The following is a 24430-nucleotide window of genomic DNA, read 5'->3' as shown; positions in this document are numbered from 1 at the left end:
TAAACTTACCAATGAAACTACTTTTTTTTTTTCCACCAATAACAACTTGTAGTAACCTACTACTTATGATTTGTTGTGAAAATGTCATGGACATAACATTTTTTTGTGTGAAAAATGTTAAGACATCTTTACGTATTTTGAGTTTTAAATGATAGAAATTCTTAGAAAGTTAAAATGATGATATTAGGTATTTTATTTGTTATCTAAAGAATGTTCATTTTCTAGGTTTAAAATTTCAAAACTTATAATTTATCTAATGAAAAATTCGATGACACATGCCTTTTGTTATCTTTTTATTTTATTTTATTTTATTTTAAATTTCTTAACAAAACTCAGTTGTTTATTATTAGAAGATGATAATATTCATTATCATTCTTAGAAGTTTTTAAAGAGTAAATATATTGTCTTTAGCAAGTAAGTATTAAAAAATTATTATAGTTAAATAAATATTTATATGTTAAATATCTACCCTAATTTTGTGGTTGATCAAAATTCCTATGTGAATGAAATTAACTTTTTACGACATAATTATCATAATTCTTAAAATTAATATCTCTTTTGATTAATGTAAATTTCTATATACTTTAGAAATCAAATTATTCATATTTTTATTTTATGATACAAATAAAATCTAAAATTAACCTTAATTATTTCTTTTTTTCCACAACAAGTACGTGCAAGCCCTATCTAGTAACTAGATAAGGAAGAAAACAAAATCTAGTGATCAAAAACTAAAAAATTAAAGATTATGTACAAATAAATATCCTGAGACATACGAATATTCCTCTTTGGGATACTTGATTACCACTAGGAAAAGTTGGGGAATCTAGCCAAGATCCATGTGAGTAGCATAGGCTGTATAGCCAAGTTGATGGGATTTTGATCCAATCCCCATTACCCATTACCCATTACCCAAAACCCCCTTCACACAAAGATAAACTCACAGTCATTAATAAATATTTCACCGTAATCCAAAGGTTAGTGAGTCAATGATCCACTACCCCAAAAGTAGAGCAACGATTAAAACCCCTAATCCAATGGTTAGCCCCAAATTTGCCATCAATCAAATCATCTTTTTTTTTTTTTTTTTGACAAAGTCATATAAACTTTAATGAACATTTAAATAATAAAAACTAGACGACCCTCTAAAATCTATTAATCATCACCCATCACTCTCAAAGATTATTATTAATTAATCCTTGAGTACAAAATTCCACAAAGCAAAGCAAATCTCTAATTAAAAGCACTACTATATACATCAATAATTACATTTGCTACATCATCACCATCATCATCGTATATTTCACGTAACCGACAACTAATTACATTTTAAAATACATACATATAGTTTTAAATCACAATCATCACATCACCTTCATTTTAACATTTTTCTAACATTCTCATGGTCATAGTCATCTCCCATACACTGTGGAAAATACAAATACAAAACATTACAATTTCAACACCAAAAAATAAAAAGAACTAAAAAGAAAATATTAAATTATTATGAAGTTTTTTTTTTTTTTTAGTACGGAGCTTGAAAAATAGCCGTAACTCGCCGATGCCGGAGCTTTTTTAACAGTTACTGATCGGAGCTGTTTTTGAAATCGGTGGCGAGGCGGGATGCGATGGCGGAGTGGTACATCTTGTCATGAAACGACTCCGTTTCCTTGATCATCATCCGGAGCTGCTTCGCCTTCTCCTCCGTGAAGCAACCCGGGGTGAACCGGGTTCGGGTTCTCGAAAGATCCGGTTCCATCTCCAGTTTCTCCGACTCGATCCGCTTCTTGTTGTTGCTGCTGTTTTCGGAATCAATGTAATCCGGCTCCGAGGACCAGCCGAATAGCGGGATCCACCAGTTGGCCGACGAGGATCCGTCTCCTCCACCGGATTTTCTGCTGTTCGGGTCGGGTCTCCGCTGACCCGATGAGGAACAAGCACTGATCACCGACGGCCGAAAGGAAAAGAGATTCGTAGCCATAATAAGCAGTTTTTTAGAGAGAGAAAGTATGTGTTTATGAGTTTTAGATAGAGAGAGAGAGAGAGAGTCTGAGAGCGTTCAAATTTCAAAGATGCTCTGATCTGAGGCAAGAGAGATGGTGGTTTTAGTTTAGCCGTTTAGTTACAATTTATAAAGGTAAAAGTAGAAAACGGATAAGATCGGACACGTGGCTGTTTAAAGTATGAGTTGGGGTTCTGTGCTGTGGGGTTTCTGTGCGCTTTTTTTACCGGCTATTCCGGTTATGCTTAGCAAAAGGTCCTGGCCAGGACTCTTTTGCCTAAAATGTCCTTGCTTTTAGTTTTCGTTAGTTTTTTTTTAACAGAAATATTATTTTTGGTCTGCTTTTCCTATTATTTAAAGATAGATTTGTCAATGAGAGATGGTTCAGTTGGCAAGGTTCATGCACTTCGTTTAATTTATTAAAACTTGAGTTTTGCTGTCAGCAGTTTTCTGTTGGTGGGTATCCATAAGGATTGGTCTACGGGTCTTAACCTAAGTATCTTACCCAAGGGCTAGCTTAGTTTAGTTAATTTTTTTTTTCTTAAAAAAGGAAAAAAAAGGTAGATTTATGAAAAAATATTTTTATTTTTATTTTTCTGAGGGGAAATCTATTTTTGTTGTCAGCTCTGATCTGTAACCTTTATCTTATGAAGAAATTGGTCCCTTCTATAATCTCTATCTTTATGAGAAATTAGGTGATACTATACAAGTCTGTACAGCTAATTGATTAGAGTCATGCTATCTTAAAATTATATCTTCCTTATTAGTAACTTGCAAGAAAAGTTAAAAAAAAAAAAAAAAAGATTAATAATGGGAAGAAGAAGAGCTAAAAAAAGGAGGGGGAAGAGTTGGAAGAAGAACAAAACTATATAAGGAAAAAGAAGAAGAGTTAAAATAGTTGGATTTGTAGGATAATATTTTTAATATTTCTTCATATCTAACATTGTTTGAAAAATTGAAAATTGATAAAAAAAAAAAAAAAAAGTAGGCTAATGAGGTGGCACAACAGGAGTTTTACAAAATTAAATACAAAAATATTATATATATATATATATATATAGATGACTTTCATTTTGAATTTATCTATATTCATATTCAACATCTTACCACCACTTCAAAAGTAACAAGCAAAGTGCCCTCACAATTATGATGAATGAGTGGTTATCAAAGAATAAAATTTAGTTACAAACTTAGTTGTATCATTTTTTAATTTACAACTAACAATAAGAAGATGACATGTATTCATATCATGTCACTTACTAAATCATACTTATGTAATTGTATACAATTATTTTAAGTGAGTTCTGTGTAATACACATTACATGAACAAATATCCCTTTTCTATTGATAGTTATTTGTTGCCAATATGTGCAAAAGGCCAAAAGCCCAATGCAAGCCTCAATAAATATATATATATATATATATTTTCTGTTTTAGAAAAATGTATATTCATATACACCTGCATTAGACTTTACATTTATTTAATATTATTTTTCTATATATATATATATATATAAAAAGGATAAAAGTTGTGAAAATTTTGATTTCTAGATTGAAAGTTGAGTTATTGAATGGTAAGAAAATTCCTAGGCTGCACTCATCTGATTCGCATATCGGATCCAAAATTAGTTGGCATTGTGGACGGCATGTGTACAGAGACTACAGAACAGACCAAGTTAACATTCAAGGATCCAAAATAAAACTTGTGAAAGATATTTTTAACACAGCTTTCTCACTTTCTTTCCTGTAGCCGCATAAGACAAGCACGTGGTCTAAGAAAATGAAGAAGAAGAAGAAGGGAAGCCGGGCGTGTCTGGCGTGGCAATACGGTGAACCATCTAGAAACAGTCACATGACGACACCTTCCACTTTCAATTCTCGAAACCCGCCGGCCTTGTCTTCTTGTTGGAAAAGTTGCCAATATTAATTGTTCAGAAACTGCATAGAACTTCAGGCCCAGCAAGACCATGCCTTGGCCCATGGGTTGGGTAACCCTGAACGTTAGTTTCACGTTTTGAAATGGTTTTAAAAATTTCTTTTGCTATCGATTTGAAAAAAAAAAAAACATGCCTAAAGCCAGAGAAAAAAACACAAACTGTCATACCTTTTTCTCCAAACAAAGCTCGCTTTCACGAGAAAAATTTCAACGATGCTGAATGCATAGATGGTAACATCACTATTATTTTCCCAGACTGTTTACTATCGTACATATACAAAGTCAGTGCGACCCGATGCATATGCTCAACTTGGTTTGGTTCAATGTTCACAATTTCCGTCATGGCTTGAGGACAAAAATTTCGCCCAACTGTTCACATGCTAGTGCACATCACAAACCAACTTCATGGAGCCGCCGGACAAGATGAGGGGAAAACAAATTACTCTAACTTAACCAAAATCAAACAGTCAAACCTTCCCAGTTAGTAGTGCCTTTTTTTTTTCACCAGTGAATAGGAGTGCTCTGTTGATTATACCAACCAGTTTAATCCTTGAGGGGAAAAAAAATGATAATCAACATTTGGCATAGAACCGTCTAAGACTCTTTGCCCATCCCATTTTGTTTTAATAAAATTTTTTTTTTTTGGGTTATAAAGTATAAAGTTTTGTTAAAAATTATTATTATTATTATTTTTTTTTTTTTTGAGAAACAAACATACAAACAAGAGAGAGAAAAATATATTTTAATACAGATGTATATCACAACTCCACTCAAAAATTATGGTAACTTTTAAGAGAAGGTGGAACTTAATAAGCAAAAACTTATTATTTATTGAGGGAGAGAAAATGGGGAAGAAAATTGTAGAGTTTGATAGTTCTCTTAAGCCCACCAAAACTCTATATACTATCTCCCCAAATTGGGAAGAAAATAGGATGGAAAACAAGTTTTACTTTTTTGGACAAAAATTACCCCAAACTCAGCAAAGTTACGTTCAGATTTTGAACACTTTTCCTTCTTCTTCTTCTTCTTCTTTTCCATTTTTTTTTTTTAAAACTTTTTCTTATCTTGTCTCGTTTGTTTCTCTCACTTTTATTTTGGATGTTCATTTGTTTCTTTTTTCACCACGGTCATAGTTAGGGATGTCAATGGGGTGGGGCAAAACCAAAGGATGGGGTCTTCATCCTTTGTCTTATCACATCCCCGCCCTATCCCGTATGATGGGAAAAATTTTCTTGCCTCATCATTGTCTCATAGGGCCTTATGAAGCCCTGCCCCACCCCGTGAAACCTTACTTCTTGTTAATTTTCCCAACAACTATAACATTTTTTTTTTTTTTTTTATAATGAAACCTATTTCATTAATAAAAATATACTTGAAATTACAACTAAATTTATCCCATCAAATCAAACTAATTTTTAGCAAAAACTAAATACAAGTGTTTAATAAGACAATATCACAACAAAAAGAAAAACTCATAGTATAACACATAACAAAATAATCCAAACTCCTAATACATGACAAAATAAAAATTGCCTACTTCAACAATAATTTCCACTTTCTTCCATCATGATTCAATAGTTTACAAATTTGTTTCTAATAAAGACAAAAGAAAACATTGAAAAATCAAAGGTTCATGATGCACAAGAGTCCAAAATTAGTACCTTATTTCCAATCTTGCTAAAGAGAAAAGAGAGACAGAGCTATGTTAGGTAATATAAAATAAGCTAATATTGATACGTTTGTTTAAATAGTAAGGTTTTAGGGTATGAAAAATTTACAATTATAATCCTTATTAACATGGGATGAGGCAGGGTGGGTCTAAAAAATCTAAACCCATCCTCGCCTCATCTTGTGGTGGGGGGCTAAAATCTCATCCCATGCCCGCTCCACAACTTTTGTGAGGCGGGGAAAACTTGTGTAAGACAAAATAAGGAGGGGCTAGTCAAGCGGGGCAAGGCAAAATTGTCAAGTAACAGTTTTGGTTATTTATTTATTTATTTTAAATAAAGCGCCTATTTATACACAATTTTTTAAATAAAAATACAATGCCTTGTTTTTTGTTTTATCTAATGATGACATAATGGTAAATTTATATCTCTATTTACTATTATTTTATTTTATTTTCTCAGCTAAACAAATAAGTTTTTATCCTCTCAACCAAATACATACTAGAGAAAACTAAGGGGGTGTTTGGATTTCTAAGGGACTGTTTGGATTTCTGATTTCCATAATTCATAACTCTGTTTTCATAACTCATAACTCAAAAATGGTGGGACTCATGATGGAAATAAGTTATGAAGCTTGCTTGGATTTTGTTTTCAGTTGTTTCCAGTTTTTGTTTCCATTACTCAATTCTCTGATTTTTGAGTGATGAGTTATGGAAACTGAAAACACATTTTAGCTATTTTCAGTTTTCATAACTCTGTTTTCAATGGCAATTTTGTAATTAAACCCACAACCTGGGTCCCACGGTCAGAGCAAAGTCACACCGAGCGCTGCTTTTGACAAACCCACCAACCTCTCCTTCTTAGTCTTCACACCAAAAATCAAGCCACACAAAAATATCCCACATCCAACCTCAGAGCTTCTTTCACACACACACCCTCAGCCTAGCCCCACCTTAGCCAACCCGTGTCAGCCCGAGCTCAGACCGACGAACGTGATGCCCAGAAAACCCAGATTTTTTTATAATCTTTCAAGTCCCAAAAAACCCAGATTTAGTACCAAATAGAAACATACAAAACCCACTAAAATTAAACTTAGAAATCTAAACATATGAAGTTCAAGATCAACTCAAAATTTAACATCAAAATCCATAACCAATATAAAAACATGATTTTTACTGGGTTTAGGGATACAGATCTGGAAAAAAAAAAAAAAAAAAAAAAAAAAGCTGTAGAAGAAGAACCCAAAAACCCACAGATCTCGTCTTTTCCCCACCATGCCGACAGCTTTGAGCTCACCATCAGAGCAAACGGAAACCAAGCTGAAGAAGAAGAAGTCGTAGAAGATGAAGATAAAGAAGAAGTAGCTCTGATAAGCCAACAAGATCAACGCCTCCCACCTCGCAACATTTGGAATGAGTGACCATTCACAGTGGAATCTTTTCTCCTTTGCGCCCTAGTCCAATACACACACACTTCAACATCGCACCCTCTCGGTGCGGCAGAAAGAAGCCCGCGTCACAGAGCTCAGCATAAAGAAGAAGCAGCAGCTGAGCTAGACAGTGATGATTGTGCCGACGGCTTCACTGGGTTTGTTGAGGGTTCTGGGAGAATATGTGTTTAAGGGAAAAAATATGTGGGATGAAGGGTTGAAATGAATATATGTTACGCAGGTAGGCTAACCGTGGCCTGACATTGTGCTCAGGCGTGGGTCCCACAAAAAAGTAGAAAAATTGAGTGATGAAAAATTGAGTGAAGTGTGCAAAATGGGTGGGTAATAGGAAATTGGGGTATTTTAAGTGATGAGTGATGAGTGAGGAGTGACGGAAATTGAGTGATGAGTGATGAGTGACGGAAATTGAGTGAAGAGTAATAAGTGATCAAAAAAAAAAAAAAAAAAAATCCAAACAAGGCCTAAGTTTCCATAACTTATAACTCAAAAATGATGGGACCCATGACTCAAAAGCTTGTTTGGATTTCAATAACTCTGTTTCTAGTTTTTGTTTCCATCACTCAATTCTCTGATTTTTGAGTGATGAGTTATGGAAACTGAAAACACATTTTAGCTGTTTTCAGTTTCTATAACTCTGTTTTCAATGACATTTTTATAATTAAACACACATGGAGAGACCCACTAGTTAGGTCAGCCGCACCTTTTGACCAATTTTTTTTTTTTTTTTTTTTACTTTCTTCTCCACTGTTCTTTAGTTGTTCATTCTTCTTTTCTTTTCTTTTTTTTCTTCCTTTTCCCTCTTGTCAGTTCGTTCTTCCTTTTTTATTTATTTATTTATTTTTTTTGTTCTTCATCACATAATATTTTTGGTCTTCGTTGGTTGGGTTCTTTCTTTCTTTTTTTTCTTCTTATTTCACTGGTCTCCATTGGCTGGGTTTTCTTTTTTTTTTTTTTAATTTTTTTTTTCACTGGGTTCGGTGAGTTTGGGTACTAAAAAAAAAAAAAAAAAGCATCGAGTGACAGGTATGGGTCCACAAACAGTGTGAAAAATATTAAGTGATGACAAGTGAGTGATGATGCAAAACAGGTAGGGTATTTTAAGTGATGAGTAATGAGTGACGAAAATTGAGTGATGAGTGATAAAAAAAAAAAAATCCAAACAAGACCTAAATCTCTTTTATCTTTCAACTTTTCTATCATCTTATTTTTCGACAATATCTACAGGGGAGAACTCAACAAATCTGTAAGTTCCAGCTGTCCGTCCAATCCAACTTGACTCAAAGGGTCACAGGAGACTTCAAAAAGTAGATTCACCGAGTAACTGGTTTGGGTAGTTAGCGGGTTTGGTAAAAAAGTGCCCATTAGCTCAACCTGCAAAATTTGAATCTTTTATAGTTGAATTGTGACATGCATTAATTGGTTTCTAAGATTTTTTAAAACCTAGTGTTGCTATGCTCTCTCTCACTATGTGGAAAGCTTGATCTCAATGACGCACCGAGCATGTCAGCTCATCTCGGTAATGATGACGACTAGTCATGGAGAATAATGACATAGAGCAATTAGGTTGGATCTCAACACCAATACCCCGGACTTGATCTTGATGAGCTTAAGGATTCAAAACCACAGCATGCCTTCAACTATGCATTTATGTTTTTTTTTTTTTTTTTTTTTTTTTTTCATGATTAGATATTTTTATTTTATTTTAATAAGTCCTATATATGTGTTTGCACTTTTAATAAGATTGACAATATGATACAAAATTTTTGTAAATTTACAATTTGGGCTTTATGCTTTTGTTGGTTACCTAGATTTACCATACCCGACTTATCTGAGCTCGACTGACCACCTGAAGGTGTTGCAAACAAAACCCATACAATCTGCTGGACGACCATAAGTCAGAGAGTTCACCACCCAAAGGGATTGGGTTGAGTGGCATGTTAAGCCCCAACCTGAGCCCAATTCACCCGTGAGATCACCCCTAATTTTAGGGGTATCCTTATTACTTTCATTTTTTAATAATTGGGATATCCTTATACTTGTTTGCGATATATTATTACTTTTAGGCTGTGTTTGTTTCAATGTAAAATATTTTCTAATGTTTGGTTGTATTTTAAAAGTTATATTAGAAAACAATTTTCACTGTTTGGTAACATTCTAAAAATGCTATTTTCTCACAAATTTTTCACATTTTCTCTCTACTCTCTCTTCTTTCTGGGTGATGAGGCGGCGTGATCTGGACAGTGGAGGCGACAGAGGGGGCTGCACGATATGGGCTGGCCGGCCACCTGTGCTCTCTCTTCTAGCTCGCTCACTCTCTCTCTCTCTCTCTGCGCATCTGAAGTCCGAAAATGGTTTGAAGTGAAAATAGAAGTGTAAAAAATGTTCCGAGTCAAAGAAAAATTTTTTATGATTAACTGAAATGTTTTTTCGGAAAATGAATTTTCCATGCACAGCCAAACACACGGTGAGACGTAAAACCATTTCCTGAAATGGTTTTACGCCAAAACAAATGCAGCCTTAAATTAATTTAGACATGTTTCCCAATCTTTTTGTTTTTGAGGGTTATTACTTATTTTAAAAACCTAAAATAGGCATAAAATATGCCAACAATTATATTAAATTTATTTAAATAAGTATTGTGTCCCCCTCATGTCTGTCCTAGACATTCAATAATTATTGTGCAACGTCCCCCGTGTCTAGTTCGTGCTTCTAAGCATAAAATGATAAAACCTTCTATGTTAGATGAGTAAGAAAAGACGTCTAAAACTTACTAGAGGATTAAAAAAAAGAAAAACTCAAAATACAGCTTTTTTAAATTTTACTGGTTTTTAAGTAGAATTATACTTTTGCCAATCTTATTTTTCAAGGTCTATAAACCAATGAAAATAAGCTTTTTCCAAAACGATCACTAAACCAGATATACCCAAAGTAGAAAAAATGCAATTCTGCACAGCTGATGCAAGAGACTTTAAACACGAGGGCCAAAAACAAAGGACATCCAACAAAAATAAAATTTTAACCCTCCATATTTGGCCAAAGAGTACCAATGTTTTTTTTGTTTTTGTTTTTTTGGCTTGAGAGGAGAAAGCATCGATGGTAGAATACAGTGTGCTTTTGTAATTAATGAATTGCCAGATAATAATAACGTGAAAGGCTAAAAGCCCTAATGTAGATCAGAGCCGTCATCACTTACGGTCCTTCCAATTTTAACCCATAACTTTTTATTGCTCATGGAGATTCAAAAGTGCCTGCAACAGGAAGAAATGATCATGGAATTGTACGCTGATAGAGGGGCAATGCTCCCAATGCTTCGCGTTCTGCCCTTTCTTTCTTAACCTGCCATTAAGCCATTCCAAAATGTATCTAAGCTAAGCTTCAAAGCGCATAAACACATCATATTTAGACAACATTGGTAATAACTGAATTTTTTTAAAAGGCATCATCAAGGTAAATTAAGGACAAGAAAAACTTTCTGTATTGGCACAAAGTGTGAGGAGAAATGGAGAAAAGGTTAGGCAAACATCTAGGTAATTGGATATTTCTGAGTCCAGTGTTTATAAAAGCATCAAAGCACACTTAAACATTTTGGGGTCCTAGAGTTTAGGCACAAAGCACAAGCACACCCCTGGTTAAAGTAAAGTTCACATTTTCGAATATAATATATAATATCTAATAGAAAGACTGATTTTTTTTTTTTTTTTTTTAAGCATCTATTAGAAAGATTGATAGCATATAATTATTTTTGGTAGGTAATAACATATCATAAGGGAAAAATGTCATGACACCCCTTAAACTTTAAGGTAGTGACCATTACAACCCTTGAACTTCTAATTTGGCCAATTTACTCCTTAAACTTCACACGTCCAAATTGATACTTCTATCACTTTGCTGTTAAAATACTCTAACAGTCAACTCACATCACGTGAAAGAAAAAAAGAAAGGGAGAGAGAGAGAGAGAGAGGATATACCCCATACCCCCAACAATTCCAACCCCCCGCCAAACTACACGGTATATCTAATAGATGTGAAAGTAACCACAAAAAGGGTGGAAAATAAATCCCAAATAGAGCAACCCAGATTTCTAGCATAAATTGACCAACATCATTCCAAATTACATTTTTTGTTGATGAATTGTTCCAAATTACATTGTTAATGTTATTTTAGACATATTAAGGAGACAATTATTCTGGAAATTTATTTGACAAAACCAAAAGAAGAAAACCTCCATAGCCAAAACTTCATCTCCTCAATTGGTGTTGTATGGTGGACATAAATCTGATGGGAATGGGAGTAGATTCAATTGATTGGGTGAGTGCAGATATTGCAGGCAATACACTGACCCAAAATTTTACACCACCACAAAATACCACCATACCCATCAGCCAAAAGCCCTGATGGCTGCTACCATAAACCACTGCCCCACTAACTCCGAAACCCCAACCCAAACCCCTCTCCTCTATCTTCTTTAACAAAGCTACCATATTCATTGTCGAGAAGATGAAAGAAAAGTGATGAGAAAAAAATAAACAAATAAACGTAGATCTGCAGAGGGATGACAAGCCCACACAAAGGCAGTTATGTGCAGAAAACCAAAAAACTGAACCCATAAACAGTGGTGGTGGGTTCAACCAGTAGTCACCAACTCCAAAACCTTGATCCTCTTTCTCTCTCAAAAAATTGGACCCTAGCTCTCTCTCTCTCTCTCGGATGCTTTGGTTTTTATTTATTTTTTAATTTTTTAATTTAATTTTATTATTATTTTTTTTCTTTCACGTGCTTGCCATGTGAGTTGATGTTAGGAACCTAATGTCCTAAGGTTGCTGGAGGATGTTGCGTCTACTTAGTTAGCATTGTAATCAGTTAGTGTAAAGCCATGTGCAGCATATGTTAATTAGATAGTGCATGTGCTTAAAAAGAAGTAGTTAAAGCTTAGTTGGAGGTTAGGCACAGTTAGTTACAGAGTTAGTTTGGCTAATCTTGCCCTTTTCTCTTATGCTACACTTGTATAAATAGGCAGCTGCCTCTTGTAATCTCATTGAGCAAAATAATAACCAAATTCTTACTCTTTTAGCTCTTAATTCTCCCTCTCTTTCTTAAATTGGCACATATGTGAAGTTCAAGGAGTAAATTGGCCAAATTAAAAGTTTAGGGGGTGTCAAGACAATTTTTCCCTAATAATAATAATAAGAAAAAGTAAATAAACTATCAATAGTAATATATTTTGCCTATATTAACTCAAATGGATAGTGCAATTGCACAAAAATTTCAAGTTCAAATTTTAAATAAGCAATTTCAATTTCTTAAATTCTAATATAGCAAGTATGAAAACAATTATCAATGGACAATATGATAATAATCTAAACATAACATTTTATATAATTCTCTTGTGCTTTATGCACAAGAAAATTTATATAATTGTGACAGTTATGATCAAAATGATATGCATGGTGTTGTCAATATATATCTAAAAAGGCAAAAACCCAAGTACAGTAAATTATCCTTATTTGTGTCTTTTGATATGTAACAAAACAATGATTGTGTAGTAAACTGTAAATTTTGTATAATAAAATAATGGTCCATGCCATTTCCCTCAAGATCTTTTAATGATTTGTATATTTTTTAGCCAAAAAATAAAAAGCACTCTAAAGCATGCTTTGTGATTCTTCAAAAAGTTCCATAAAAGCACGCCTGAAGCGCTCTTCATTAAATGAGCTTCACTTCAACCAAGCAAAGTGCTTGGACTTTTGGGCTTTGAGTTTTGAACTTTAAGCGCTCCTAAGCGTGCTTTTAAAAACAATGAATGACTATATATATTTTTTGAAAAGTACACTGAATGACTATATCGCAAGCTCAAATGTGAATTATTCATCCAAAAAAAAGGTTAACGTCCAACAAAATCCAAAGTATAGTCAAAATCCAAATATGATCCACCAATCTGCAAGTTAAAAATTCAGATGTTTTTCATAATAGTCAAAGCAAGCCACATCACTAACATGTAAAAAAGACAGTTCCTAATTGGTTTCTTCAACTATTCAATCATCAACTAAGGGAGACTAACAAAAGACAAAGTATAGGCTGTTATGATGCACATTAGAGGAAAATATATTTGCTAAAAACATAACAATAAAATTTAGTTTGAAGAAGTACTCACAAGAGCTAGCATATCCTTAAGATAGCTCCTAAATGGTGTTTGCAATGCCTGCATAATTAAAACACATAAGCAAGGTTGTTTCTTGAAGATCAGATTGTAACATGTTTATTATATGATTCTCACAGAAGATGGCCAAAAATTAGGAAAAATTCCAAAAAAATGATTGAGATCCTCCTTGAACGGACAAAACTTTATGAACACGTTCAAAAAGTTTCCAAAGTATGTTCATTTTTTACACCATTTTTAGACAAAACAGCTTCCAATGTATGCAGTGATGTGAAGGGAGAAAATTTACATTTTACAACAAAAAGTGATCTGTTCTATGGTAACACTCCAAGATGCGATCTAAATAACCATGGCATTTTGTTTTTGTCCAATAAACAAGGAAATAAATCAGTCAATACAACTATTAAAAAAAGAAAAAAAAAAAGGAGAACTATTAATAAATCATTAGGATCACTGACAGAAGTCACCTCCCAAATTATATATCATATAGATCTTGATGGGAGTTATAAACACCCTTATAGACTTGGGAACTTGATGGGGAGTTGGATCATATAAAGTATGTTATCCAAATTATTTTTCTATTTTTTTAAGAATACCATGTTAGGTTCTTGTTCTTCCCCTACGCTTCTTTTTTTGAAATTGGGTGCTATCATATAGCTTTGTATTGGCTAAGTTCACAAGTTTTAAATTTTTTAAAATTAAATAGATAGAATGGGGGAGGTGGACTTAAACCCTGGACGTCTCTGTTGGAAACATCAGGAGCTGCCAGTTGAGCTACAAGACTCTTGGCACTCACAACACCTATACTATCACATTAATTATTAACTGAAAACTAAAAAAAAAAAAAATCATCAATAAGGGATCCACAAATTTGACAATTGCCATACCATTATTTTTTGCTTTATTTTCAAGTTACATTCATCATACTTCAAATCTTTCAATCGCAGATCAAGTCTTTTGACTGCCAAGTAATAATATGTTCAAACAGATTGCTGAACTTGTATAACGAGCTACAAAAATTAGAGTTGATTCGAATATTTAACAAAGGAAGCAGAAATTTGAGGGTTGAATGATTGAGAAAAAAGAACCTGAAGATCCTGAGGAAGGTACTCGTGCTTCATAGAGAGATCCATAGCGCGCTTGAGCCTCTGGTTTCTGGCGTCCACGATTTCCCGAGGGAGGCGATCCAGAGCCTCCTTTATGTCCAAATCTTCCTTCGGATCGTACAGATCTTCAAATCTCAGTCCTTTTCACATACAACAAAAATCAATCATCATCATCAACATTTCCAAACCACCACAAACCCTAACATATGGATAATAATACTGATAATACACAAACACCTATCTATACGTATAGTCAGAGAGGGAGAGAGAGAGAGAGAGAGACTGACCGTAATTGCGGAGGCGTTGAGAGACGGTTTTCATGTGTTGCTTGGCGAACCAGTTCTTGTTAGGGTTCAACAGAGCTTGCAACCACGACGGCGATGCCATTGCTTTGCCGGTCAATTCTTCTTCTAGGGTTTCTACCCAGAACCAGTTCTCTCTCTCTCTCTCTCAGCTCAGCTTGTTTTGCCTTTGGAAATGATATGAAATGAAATGGAAATGGAAATTGTAAAAGCTGAGGAGCGTCAAGGCCTCAATGAGGGGCCAGCGTTATTTGTTGTAATGGGCTTTGTGTCCAGAAACTAGTTTAAAGTGTGGACTTGGCAAAAAAAAAAAAAAAGGGTTTCATAGTTGTTAAAGAGTGATTGATACTAAGTCCGAAGAAGACATGGGCTGGGCTTTTAAGAGTTTTGACTGTAGATTGTGGTTTACGTTTTAGTTTGGAGGCAGAGGGCCGGCAAAAATGGCCCATTACCATCAATTTTGGAAATAATTTGCCCAGAAACACTGTTTCTGAACTATATAGCAATGTACCACTTTTTTGGGTACTCGAGCTTGGTGAGCTCGAGTACCATGTTTTTTTAATCCACTATCGCCCCATATTCACGGAGCTTTATAGTGGCGTTTTTAAGCCCTATAGTGACGTTTTCGGGCCCAAAAACGCCACTATAGGGCCCCTTAACCTGTTATGGGACTTATAAAAAAATTTTGCAGGAAAACACCGCTATAGGGCCCAAAAAGGTCACTATAGGGCTTAAAAACGCCACTATAGGGCCCCTTGAACCTGTTATGGGGACTTATAAAAATTTTTTTTGCAGGAAAACGCCGCTATAGGGCCCGAAAACGTCACTATAGGGCCCCTTAACCTGGTATGGGGCTTAAAAATGCCGCTATAGGGCCCGAAAACGTCACTATAGGGCTTAAAAACGCCACTATAGGGTTCCTTGAATATGGGGCGATAGTGGATTAAAAAAACATGGTACTCGAGCTCACCAAGCTCGAGTACCCGAAAAAGTGGTACATTGCTATATAGTTCAGAAACAGTGTTTTTGGACAAATTATTTCCAAAATTGATGGTAATGGGCCATTTTTTCCCAGAGGGCCTGTAACTGCCGGTGTGGGCTTAACTGAGGTACTGTTAGTAGTGAATTGGTTGGCCAAAATGGCCCATTAGCATTAATTTTTGAAATATTTAGCAACAGAGCACTATTTCGGAAATAATTAGGGAAATACCACTTTTTCTGGTACTCGAGCATGGTGAGCTCGAGTACCATCTTTTCATTGGTCAAACATCTTCTAAAAAAAAAAACGCCGCTATAGGGCCCGAAAACGTCACTATAGGGCTTAAAAACGCCACTATAGGGCCACTTGAACCTGTTATGGGACTTACAAAAAAATTTTTACAGGAAAACGCCGCTATAGGGCCCAAAAACGTCACTATAGGGCTTAAAAACGCCACTATAGGGCCCCTTGAACCTGTTATGGGGACTTATAAAAAAAATTTTGCAGGAAAATGCCGCTATGGGGCCCGAAAACGTCACTATAGGGCCCCTTACCTGGTATGGGGGCTTAAAAACGCCGCTATAGGGCCTGAAAACGTCATTATAGGGCTTAAAAATGCCACTATAGGGCTCTTTGAATATGGGGCGACAGTGGATTAAAAAAACATGGTACTCGAGCTTGGTGAGCTCGAGTACCAGAAAAAGTGGTATTTCCCTAATTATTTCCGAAACAGTGCTTTGTTGCTAAATATTTCAAAAATTAATGCTAATGGGCCATTTTGGCCGAATTGGTTGGTTCAGTTGGTAAGACAATGTTTTGTCCAAAAGGCCTAAGTTCGAGTCTTATTGCCCACAGTCCTCCTTGGTAGGCGATTTATAAGTCCAATAAAAGTCTTCTCTGAGACCTGCGGCTTGCCCTAACCCTGTATGGGATAGCCTTCCCTCACCTAAAAAAAAGGATATTGCCATTGGTAAAGAGAATAATATTTACTATTGCAAAGCTAGTAGATGCACGAGACCCATCAAATAGAAATAACACCAAAAAAAAAAAAAAAAAAAAAAACCTAATCAAACGATTTGCCATCTATAAACAAAAAGCTAGCTGAAAATAAAAAGGTGTGTTTCAAAACAATTTTTATTTGTGATAATTTATTTGTATAGTATTTATTTAAAAATATTATAATTTTTGGTGATTTTTATTTTAAATGTGTGATAAGCTTAAAGCTAAAAGTTAAGTTGTTTGGGAGAAAGAAAAAAGAAAAAAGAAAAGAAAACTGAAACAAAAAGTAAAAAGCAAAAAACAAATAAGCAAAAGCGAAATGAATCTCATTAGGTAAGAGGTTCAGAGCTAGAGGTAGAGGTAGGCATATTTTTTCACCCTTTGGAATGGTTGGTTGCATGACTTGCATGTGTAAGAAGAGTAGATGAAATAATAAAGGATGCTTAAATTGGATTCTTAGCCGAGTAATAGATATTGTATACGGTTAGTCAACCTCTACAAATTCTCCTTTTGAAACATACATACCACTACAAATACCAATCAATATCAAACTACGCTAGCCATACCATGCAAGTGATATCAGACATTTCAAATCATATAATAATAGTAGCTATATAATAAAAAACATTGTCGTTGTATCTAATGGTTACATTAAATTGCAGAAATTTTTTAAATAGACACAAAATTTTAATTGTTTTTATCAGCTTTTACTTTTACTGCTTTATCAATCTTTTAGATAGACAAAAGCTTAATAGTTGATATCATTATTTTTTTCTCTTTTGATTTGTACGTTTTGTAATTTTCTTTTTCTTGATATATATATATATACAGAGAGAGAGAGTTTCAACGTATGACGTCCATTCCTAATGATAGCTCTTTATTATCAGACCAAGACACCAATTAGTCTTTTAGGTATCAAGAACCACTACTCCTCCCCCGCCCACCCTCAAGCCAATGGACAGGTTGAAGTCACGAACTGATCATTGCTTAAAATCATCAATACTTGGCTTGAGGGGGCAAAGGGCATATGGCCAGAAGAGCTGCCAAGCATGCTATGGGCGTACAGGACAACAGCTAGAACACCTACGGGAGAGACACCATTTCGACTAGCATACGGGAGCAAGATAGTTATCTCGGCTGAGGTCGGATTCACAAGTTACAGGGTGGGCAATCATGATGAAAGAAAGAACGACGATGCCATGCGTCTACAGCTTGACCTAGTAAACAAAGTCAGGGCAACAGCTAAACAAAGGCTCGCGCGATTCCAGGACCTCATGGCCAAACACTACAATTCCAAAGTCAAGCACAGAGACTTCAAGGTTGGAGACCTTGTCTTGAGGAAAGTGATAAGCGCCGCTAGAGATCCCACCCAAGGAAAGCTCGGTCCTAACTGGGAGGGATCTTACAGAATCACTTCATGGTAGAGGAAAGACACTTACCACCTGGAGATGCTAGATGGACGAAAGTTGCACCATCCATGGAACACCAAGCATCTCAAGAAATACTACCAGTAGACGATAGCAGGAAGAGCGACACTCCTTATTTTCAGTTTATTTCTTTTAGTTAAAATTTTGCTTACAGTACTTTCTAAGCCCAAAAAGCAGTATTTTTATCCTTTTTTACTTATGCACACATTTATCATAATAAGAGGAGTTATTTAGATACGACTTACATACACATTTGTCTCTATAAAACTACTTTTGCAAGTCCTTAAGCGGACGAGTTCATTGTTAAATCCACAAGTGGACGAGTTCAAGTAGACGAGTGGACGGATTTATTAAAGCCAGTTCATTTTTCGTGCCTAAAGGAAGACAAGTCCACCAAAGCGGACGGGTTCATGCTAAGTTATCTACCAAAGTCCTTTAAGGGATGAGTACATCTCAACACATAGATACAAGAATGGATGGGACATACACATATCAACAAATAAAAAATCAACGCATGAAAAAAAGCGATGGATATAAAATAATAAATAGAGTAAATCTTTACAAATAAAAGCCCAAAACACAGAGGGGCATATAACATTGTCTGGAAATTGGACAAAAGTACATAACAAGATATCATTAAAGATTAAAAAAAAAGGGGGCTACAAATCAAACTCCATGGCCCGTCAGCTTTAGCTGACGGGACCATGGAGTAAGGGGCAGCTGATAAGGGTAATTTTGAGAAATGTATTAGTCTTGTCCATATAAAACCATCGGACTCAAAGAACACGTCAGCTTTACTATAGATGACAACTCTGGCCTTAAGCCGACGACTTTCAGTTGGACGACCAGACCGCTTGACATAATGGGGGACTGACGGGAAGAAGCTGACGGGATTAAAGGGGGCTCTTGACGACTTGAGCATGGTTTTTTGCTTGGGCTCCACAAATAAGTACATAAGGAAATATCTTGCGCCTCACGGTTAACCCTAATTGAGAGAGTCCTTATAAGGAAAGGATCCTGCAAAATACACGAATTAATAAGGATCTTCCCCCATAAGGAAAGACCCTCTCCACCAAGAAACGAATGTCAACTCTACACTATTATAAAAACCCCAAAACCCTCACAAACCAAGGTATGCATGATTTCCCCAACTCTGACACTCTAGAATTGTGAAAGTTCTCTAACTTGACATTCGGAGGGTATTTGGTTGGTACTACACCGGTACTCTTTACAAGGTTTTCTTTGTTTTTGTTTCGCAGGTGCTGTCTCGAGTATGTGAGGACTATGTGACTTACTGACGATTTTCGGCATCATCAAATATTGTATACGGTTAGTCAACCTTTACAAATTCTCCTTTCGAAACAGACATACCACTACAAATACCAATCAATATCAAACTACACTAGCCATACCATGCAAGTGATATCAGAAATTTCAAATCATATAATAATACTAGCTATATAATAAAAAAACATTGTGGTTGTATCTAATGGTTACATTAAATTGCAACAATTTTCTAAATAGACACAAAATTTTAATTGTTTTTATCAACTTTTACTTTTACTGCTTTATCAATCTTTTAGATAGACACAAAAGCTTAATAGTTGATATCATTATTTTTTTCTCTTTTGATTTGTACGTTTTGTAATTTTCTTTTTCTTGATATATATATATATATATAGAGAGAGAGAGAGAGAGAGAGAGAGAGAGAGAGAGAGAGAGAGAGAGAGAGAGAGAGAGAGAGAGAGAGAGAGAGTTTCAATCTATGATGTCTGCTCCTGATGATAGCTCTTTATCATCAAACTAAGACACCAATCAGTTTTTTAATGTAGGTAGGGATTGAATCCAGATCTCTTATACATCCATCAAAGATTTTATCATAAGTAAGTCTCATTTTTTTTAGAAGAATAAGTCTCATGACTCTCATCTAATAGCTATATATTGAAAAAATAAAATTAAAAAACCGTTGGCAATTGACAAATGCAAGATAAAAATAAAATGGATAAAAACAAATTAAAAAGGGTCAGTAATTCATCCCTCCAAAAAAAATGATCATAGATAAGAACGGATAAAACGTAACGGAAGTGGTATTTGTCCATTTTGGAGATAAAATTGATAATTATATTGACATGCAAATTAATCACACCAAAGCAAAAATTCAGCAACAAAAATCCTTTTACTTCATTTCACGGATAAAAAAAAATCCCTCATAAATAAACCCAAAAAGATTCTCTAATCAAATACTCCTCACACACTTTCTCAAAAAAAATAAAAAATAAAAAAAATCTCATCATACAAATTATTATATTAACAAATTTTGTATTAAAAATTGATAGATAAGTTAACTCAATTCGTAATATTCAACTTTTATACTCATCGGTTCTTTGCTACAACAATTGGTTGATAGTTTATTTATTTATGAATTCTTTTTTATACTCATCTTTTCTCTCCTACCAACATGGCTACCGTCATAGTTGTCAAAATGTTAACTGTATCGTGAATCGATTTTTGAATTTTTCGTATCGTGTATCGTAAGATACACAAATACTTAATAAAATTTATAAGAAATTATAGATATACATATATACAGGGTATATTCATTATAAATTTTGAATATTTTCAACTAATGGCTAATTTATTCATCACTTAATGTAATAATATTTAAAAATCTAACTAAATAGTGTCTCTCCTCCATGTAGGAGCTCTCTCTCTCTCGCTTGACGAGTTTTTTTCTCCCTTAGATTTATCTTAAGGGTTTGTCTTTTAGTTTTTCTTTTTGCCACCGATGTCCAACGAATTGATCCATAGCCTGGGCAATATGAAATTAACCATAGAGGAGGAGGAAGTGATAGAGGTTTCGGATGAAGGAAGACAAGAGGAGATTGAGAGTTGTTCACAAACCCTACTGGGGAAGTTTCTCATGTGCAGACCATTCAATAAAAAGGCAGCGACAAACACACTGAAGAAAGCGTGGGGGTTAGAAGGAGGAGTTCAGATTATGGAAGTGGGTTTAAACTTGTTCCAATTCAAATTTCAAATTGAGTTTGAGATGGAACGGGTCTTCAGAGGGGGTCCTTGGACCTTCGACAACCAAGCTCTCATGCTTTGCAGGTGGCAAAAGGGTATGACAGCACGCAACGTGAAGTTTGAATCAATATCGCTGTGGGTGTAGATTTAGGACGCACCTTTTGACGTGATTTCTCCAAAGGTGGCAACGGAGGTGGGAAGTAGATTGGGAGTGGTGGTAGGGGTGGAGAAGAGACAGAAGCTAGAGGTAAGTGTCTGTTTATGAGGGTTTGAGTATCTATTCCGATCTTCAAACCAATAAGGAGAAAAGGCTTTGTGGCGGGATCAAACGGTACTCGTCATTAGGTCAACTTCAAGTACAAAAGGCTTGCGATGTTCTGTCACTTCTGTGGGATGATGGGACATGATCTCCGACACTGTGCCAGTTATTACCTTGCATCAAAGAACAATGGAGAAATGGTGTGTCAGTACGACGATTGGATGAAAGCCACTGGTGCTCGGTCTTCGTTGCCGGCAAGAAATACGACAAGCAACGTTAAAGAGGGACCGCATCACACTCACAAATGGAGATCTGAAAGGAAGCAAGACACGCCGGCGGACGAACCTCCCTATACAAACCAAATAGATGTGGAAAAGGAAATGGCGCAATATCTGGAACAGACCTGGATTTTCAGAAAATAACTACAAACATTAATAAGGGGTCAGTAACGGATTCAGCTACAAGAAAGTCAATACATGGGGACATTAATATGGATGCTGAAAATCCGGATATCCAGGGAATTATCACGGAATGTAACACAAGGAATGATTGGGATGTTGCACCATCAAATCTGAATCATGAAGACATTAATACTGAGGCTAAAAACTTAGAGGAGGCACATGAGCTATTGTCACTAAAGCAGGAGTATGTGCTTGACAAGTCCATACTTAATGGGCCGGCAAACATAAAGCCTAAATAGACTAGAATTTCATGGGTGGATTGTGGGCTTAGGGGATTAAGTAAGGCAGAGCCCATAAATATATTAGGGAAGAGGGGGCCTTCGCAGATTATAGAAGAGGAACTGAAGGAAGACTTGGTGGGGTAGCAAATGAAGAGGGGCAAGACACAGGAAGAGGATACAAAACATGCAGCGGCAGGGGTGATGGCTCACCCATGTCGACCACAATGAGGCTTCTAAGTTGGAATTGCCAAGGGCTTGGGAATCCTTCGATAGTTCGAAGCCTTCGTAAAATTATGAAGGACCAAGCTCCTACAGTCTATTTTTTGATGGAAACCAGGCTGGATAAAGAAGGTTTCAAGCAACACTGTGGAGATTTATCTTTCCCAAATCAGGTTATCGTTAAGAAACCTAATTCAGGGGGAGGTCTAGCATTGTTATGGAAGCATGAGGTGATGGAAGATCTTATTAACTTCACCAAAAACCACATCCTAGCAAAGGTGGTAGAGGAAGATGGCTTTCAATGGTACTTAACGTGCTTTTACGGGTGGCCAGAGTTGAGTCTAACAATTTGTTAAATTCAAATAAAAGTATAAATTTTATCAAAAATACTCATTTTAAAGCATTTGTCTATGTATCGTATGATATGTACAATTTTACGATACAATACGATCTATATGATATGCACACTGTTTCATACAATTCACGAGCACTTATAATACGCCGATATGATATGAATTTTTTTACACATGATACAATATGTATCTTGTATCGTACGATACTGACAACTATGGTTCTAATCACATACTCACACTTTCATATCTCTCTCTATCTCAAAATTATAGAGGAAACAAACATGTATGTTCTTCGTTATTTTTCTATTTTTATATCTTAAATTATGCTTGTAATATTTTCCAGCTTCTCAAATAGCCAATATGTTTTGTATTAGTTTCTTAATTATAGATTTCGAATAAGTTTTATGACTTTTTTTTTCCACCCTTTGGAATGGTTGCATGACTCGCATATGTAAGAAGAGTAGATGAAATAATAAAGGATGCTTAAATTGGATTCTTAGCAAAGTAATAGATGTTGTATTCGGTCAGTTAACCGCTAAAAATTTTCCTTTTAAAATATACCACTGCAAATTCCAATCAATATCAAACTACACTAGCCATAAGGAGTTAATGATATCAGATATTCAAACCTATACTATATAGTAAATATTATTATATAATAAAAGTTGGGCTTAGAAACTATAGTTGAGCCAAATGATTGCATTAACGCTCTGTTTGTTTTGATGTAAAATATTTTCAGAAATATATTTTCCTATTTTACTATGTTTGTTTTGCAGTAAAATACTTAGTCAAAAGTAAAATATTTCCGGTCAACCAAATCAACTAGGTAAATTTATGTAAAATATTTTACACTTAAAATTTTGGTAAAACATTTTACATTTTCTTTCAAGCTCTCACCCTGATACTCCCTCAGACCTCACCCCTCAGTCCCTCTCACGCTCTTTCCCTTCTCACTCTCAAGTTCTCCCTCCCCACAAACTAGAGCCACCCAGCCACTTTCAGTTCCGTCGGCGCCACTCATCTCCGGCAGCTCTCATCGCCGACTCCACCTCTGCCATCGTCGCCTGACTCGCCTCCACACCTCTACCTCCACCTTCATTAACTCACCCACTGGTTCTCATATCTAGTTTTTTTTTTTTTTTTTTTTTTGACCACTACATGGGTTTATTGATTTGGGCTTTTTGGTTGGTTTTATGGGTTGTGGTGGGTGGTTGGGTATTTGAGTTGCAGTGGGTGGCTAAGATGTTTGTAGGTCCGTTGATGGCTAAGTTTTTGAGTGGCTGGAATGGTTTGTGGGCTATGGTGAGGACTGGGTTTGTGGGTTATGGTGGGTGGTTGGTCAACTTTGGCCTCTCTTTTTTTGTTTTTCATTCTCCAATTTGTGGATTTGAGTGGTTAGTGGAGTGTCAGGGTGGTGGTGGGTGGGTTTGTGCTGATCTAGTGCTGATTTGGGTGGTGGAGTGGTGGTGGTTTGGTTTTGTGAGATTGTTTTTTTTTAGCTAAAACGATAGAAAGTCTTTATTTAACTGAAGAAATTACATGTAAAACTAGTAACTAACAACCACATGGAGTAGTGTCCCCAGAGAAAGCACCAAAATACAATGGAAAACCCAACCCCAGAAACATTATATTCAGCCTGTTCAAACCTGTGTACCCATTAGTTGTTGATATTCCTAAAAAAAAAAACCCACCGACACCCTCAAGGAATGTCTTCGGTGGACCTGGACTTGCTCAAAATTGTTTTGTGAGATTGTTAAAATTCTTTTAAAATATACTTTTTTTTTTTTTTTTTTTTTGCATTTTCAAGAATACAAACCAAACATGGTAAAATGAAAATATTTCTAGTAAAATATTTTACATGTGAA

General features: G+C 35.4%; 2 protein-coding genes across 2 annotated transcripts; both read right to left on the bottom strand.

The window, feature by feature from the left end:
* Window positions 1–1211: 1211 nt before the first annotated feature.
* On the bottom strand, window positions 1212–2107 carry LOC126715322 (uncharacterized). Its single transcript, XM_050415877.1, has one exon. It carries the CDS (start codon window positions 1979–1981, stop codon window positions 1583–1585), a length of 399 nt encoding a protein of 132 aa, XP_050271834.1. The 5' UTR covers window positions 1982–2107; the 3' UTR covers window positions 1212–1582.
* A 7952-nt stretch (window positions 2108–10059) lies between these two features.
* Window positions 10060–14838, bottom strand: LOC126715321 (cytochrome b-c1 complex subunit 7-2, mitochondrial-like). Its single transcript, XM_050415876.1, has 4 exons — window positions 14606–14838; window positions 14301–14458; window positions 13207–13254; window positions 10060–10391 (listed from the first exon to the last, which is right to left on the bottom strand). Exons 1-4 carry the CDS (start codon window positions 14703–14705, stop codon window positions 10323–10325), a joined length of 375 nt encoding a protein of 124 aa, XP_050271833.1. The 5' UTR covers window positions 14706–14838; the 3' UTR covers window positions 10060–10322.
* Between the last annotated feature and the right edge of the window lie 9592 nt (window positions 14839–24430).

The sequence above is a fragment of the Quercus robur genome, chromosome 2, assembly GCF_932294415.1.
Source record: "Quercus robur chromosome 2, dhQueRobu3.1, whole genome shotgun sequence".
In the NCBI taxonomy this organism is placed as follows: Eukaryota; Viridiplantae; Streptophyta; class Magnoliopsida; order Fagales; family Fagaceae; genus Quercus; species Quercus robur.
This window is presented reverse-complemented; position numbering and strand designations above follow the sequence as displayed.

Bases quoted from the DNA above. Each gene is read 5' to 3' on its own strand.
- LOC126715322 (XM_050415877.1), bottom strand. From the start codon at position 1,981: ATGGCTACGAATCTCTTTTCCTTTCGGCCGTCGGTGATCAGTGCTTGT.
- LOC126715321 (XM_050415876.1), bottom strand. From the start codon at position 14,705: ATGGCATCGCCGTCGTGGTTGCAAGCTCTGTTGAACCCTAACAAGAAC. The intron at 14,459-14,605 runs GTCAGTCTCTCT...GTATGTGAAAAG, and splicing joins TCAACGCCTCCGCAATTACG to GACTGAGATTTGAAGATCTG. The intron at 13,255-14,300 runs GTTCTTTTTTCT...TTAATTATGCAG, and splicing joins ACCTTCCTCAGGATCTTCAG to GCATTGCAAACACCATTTAG.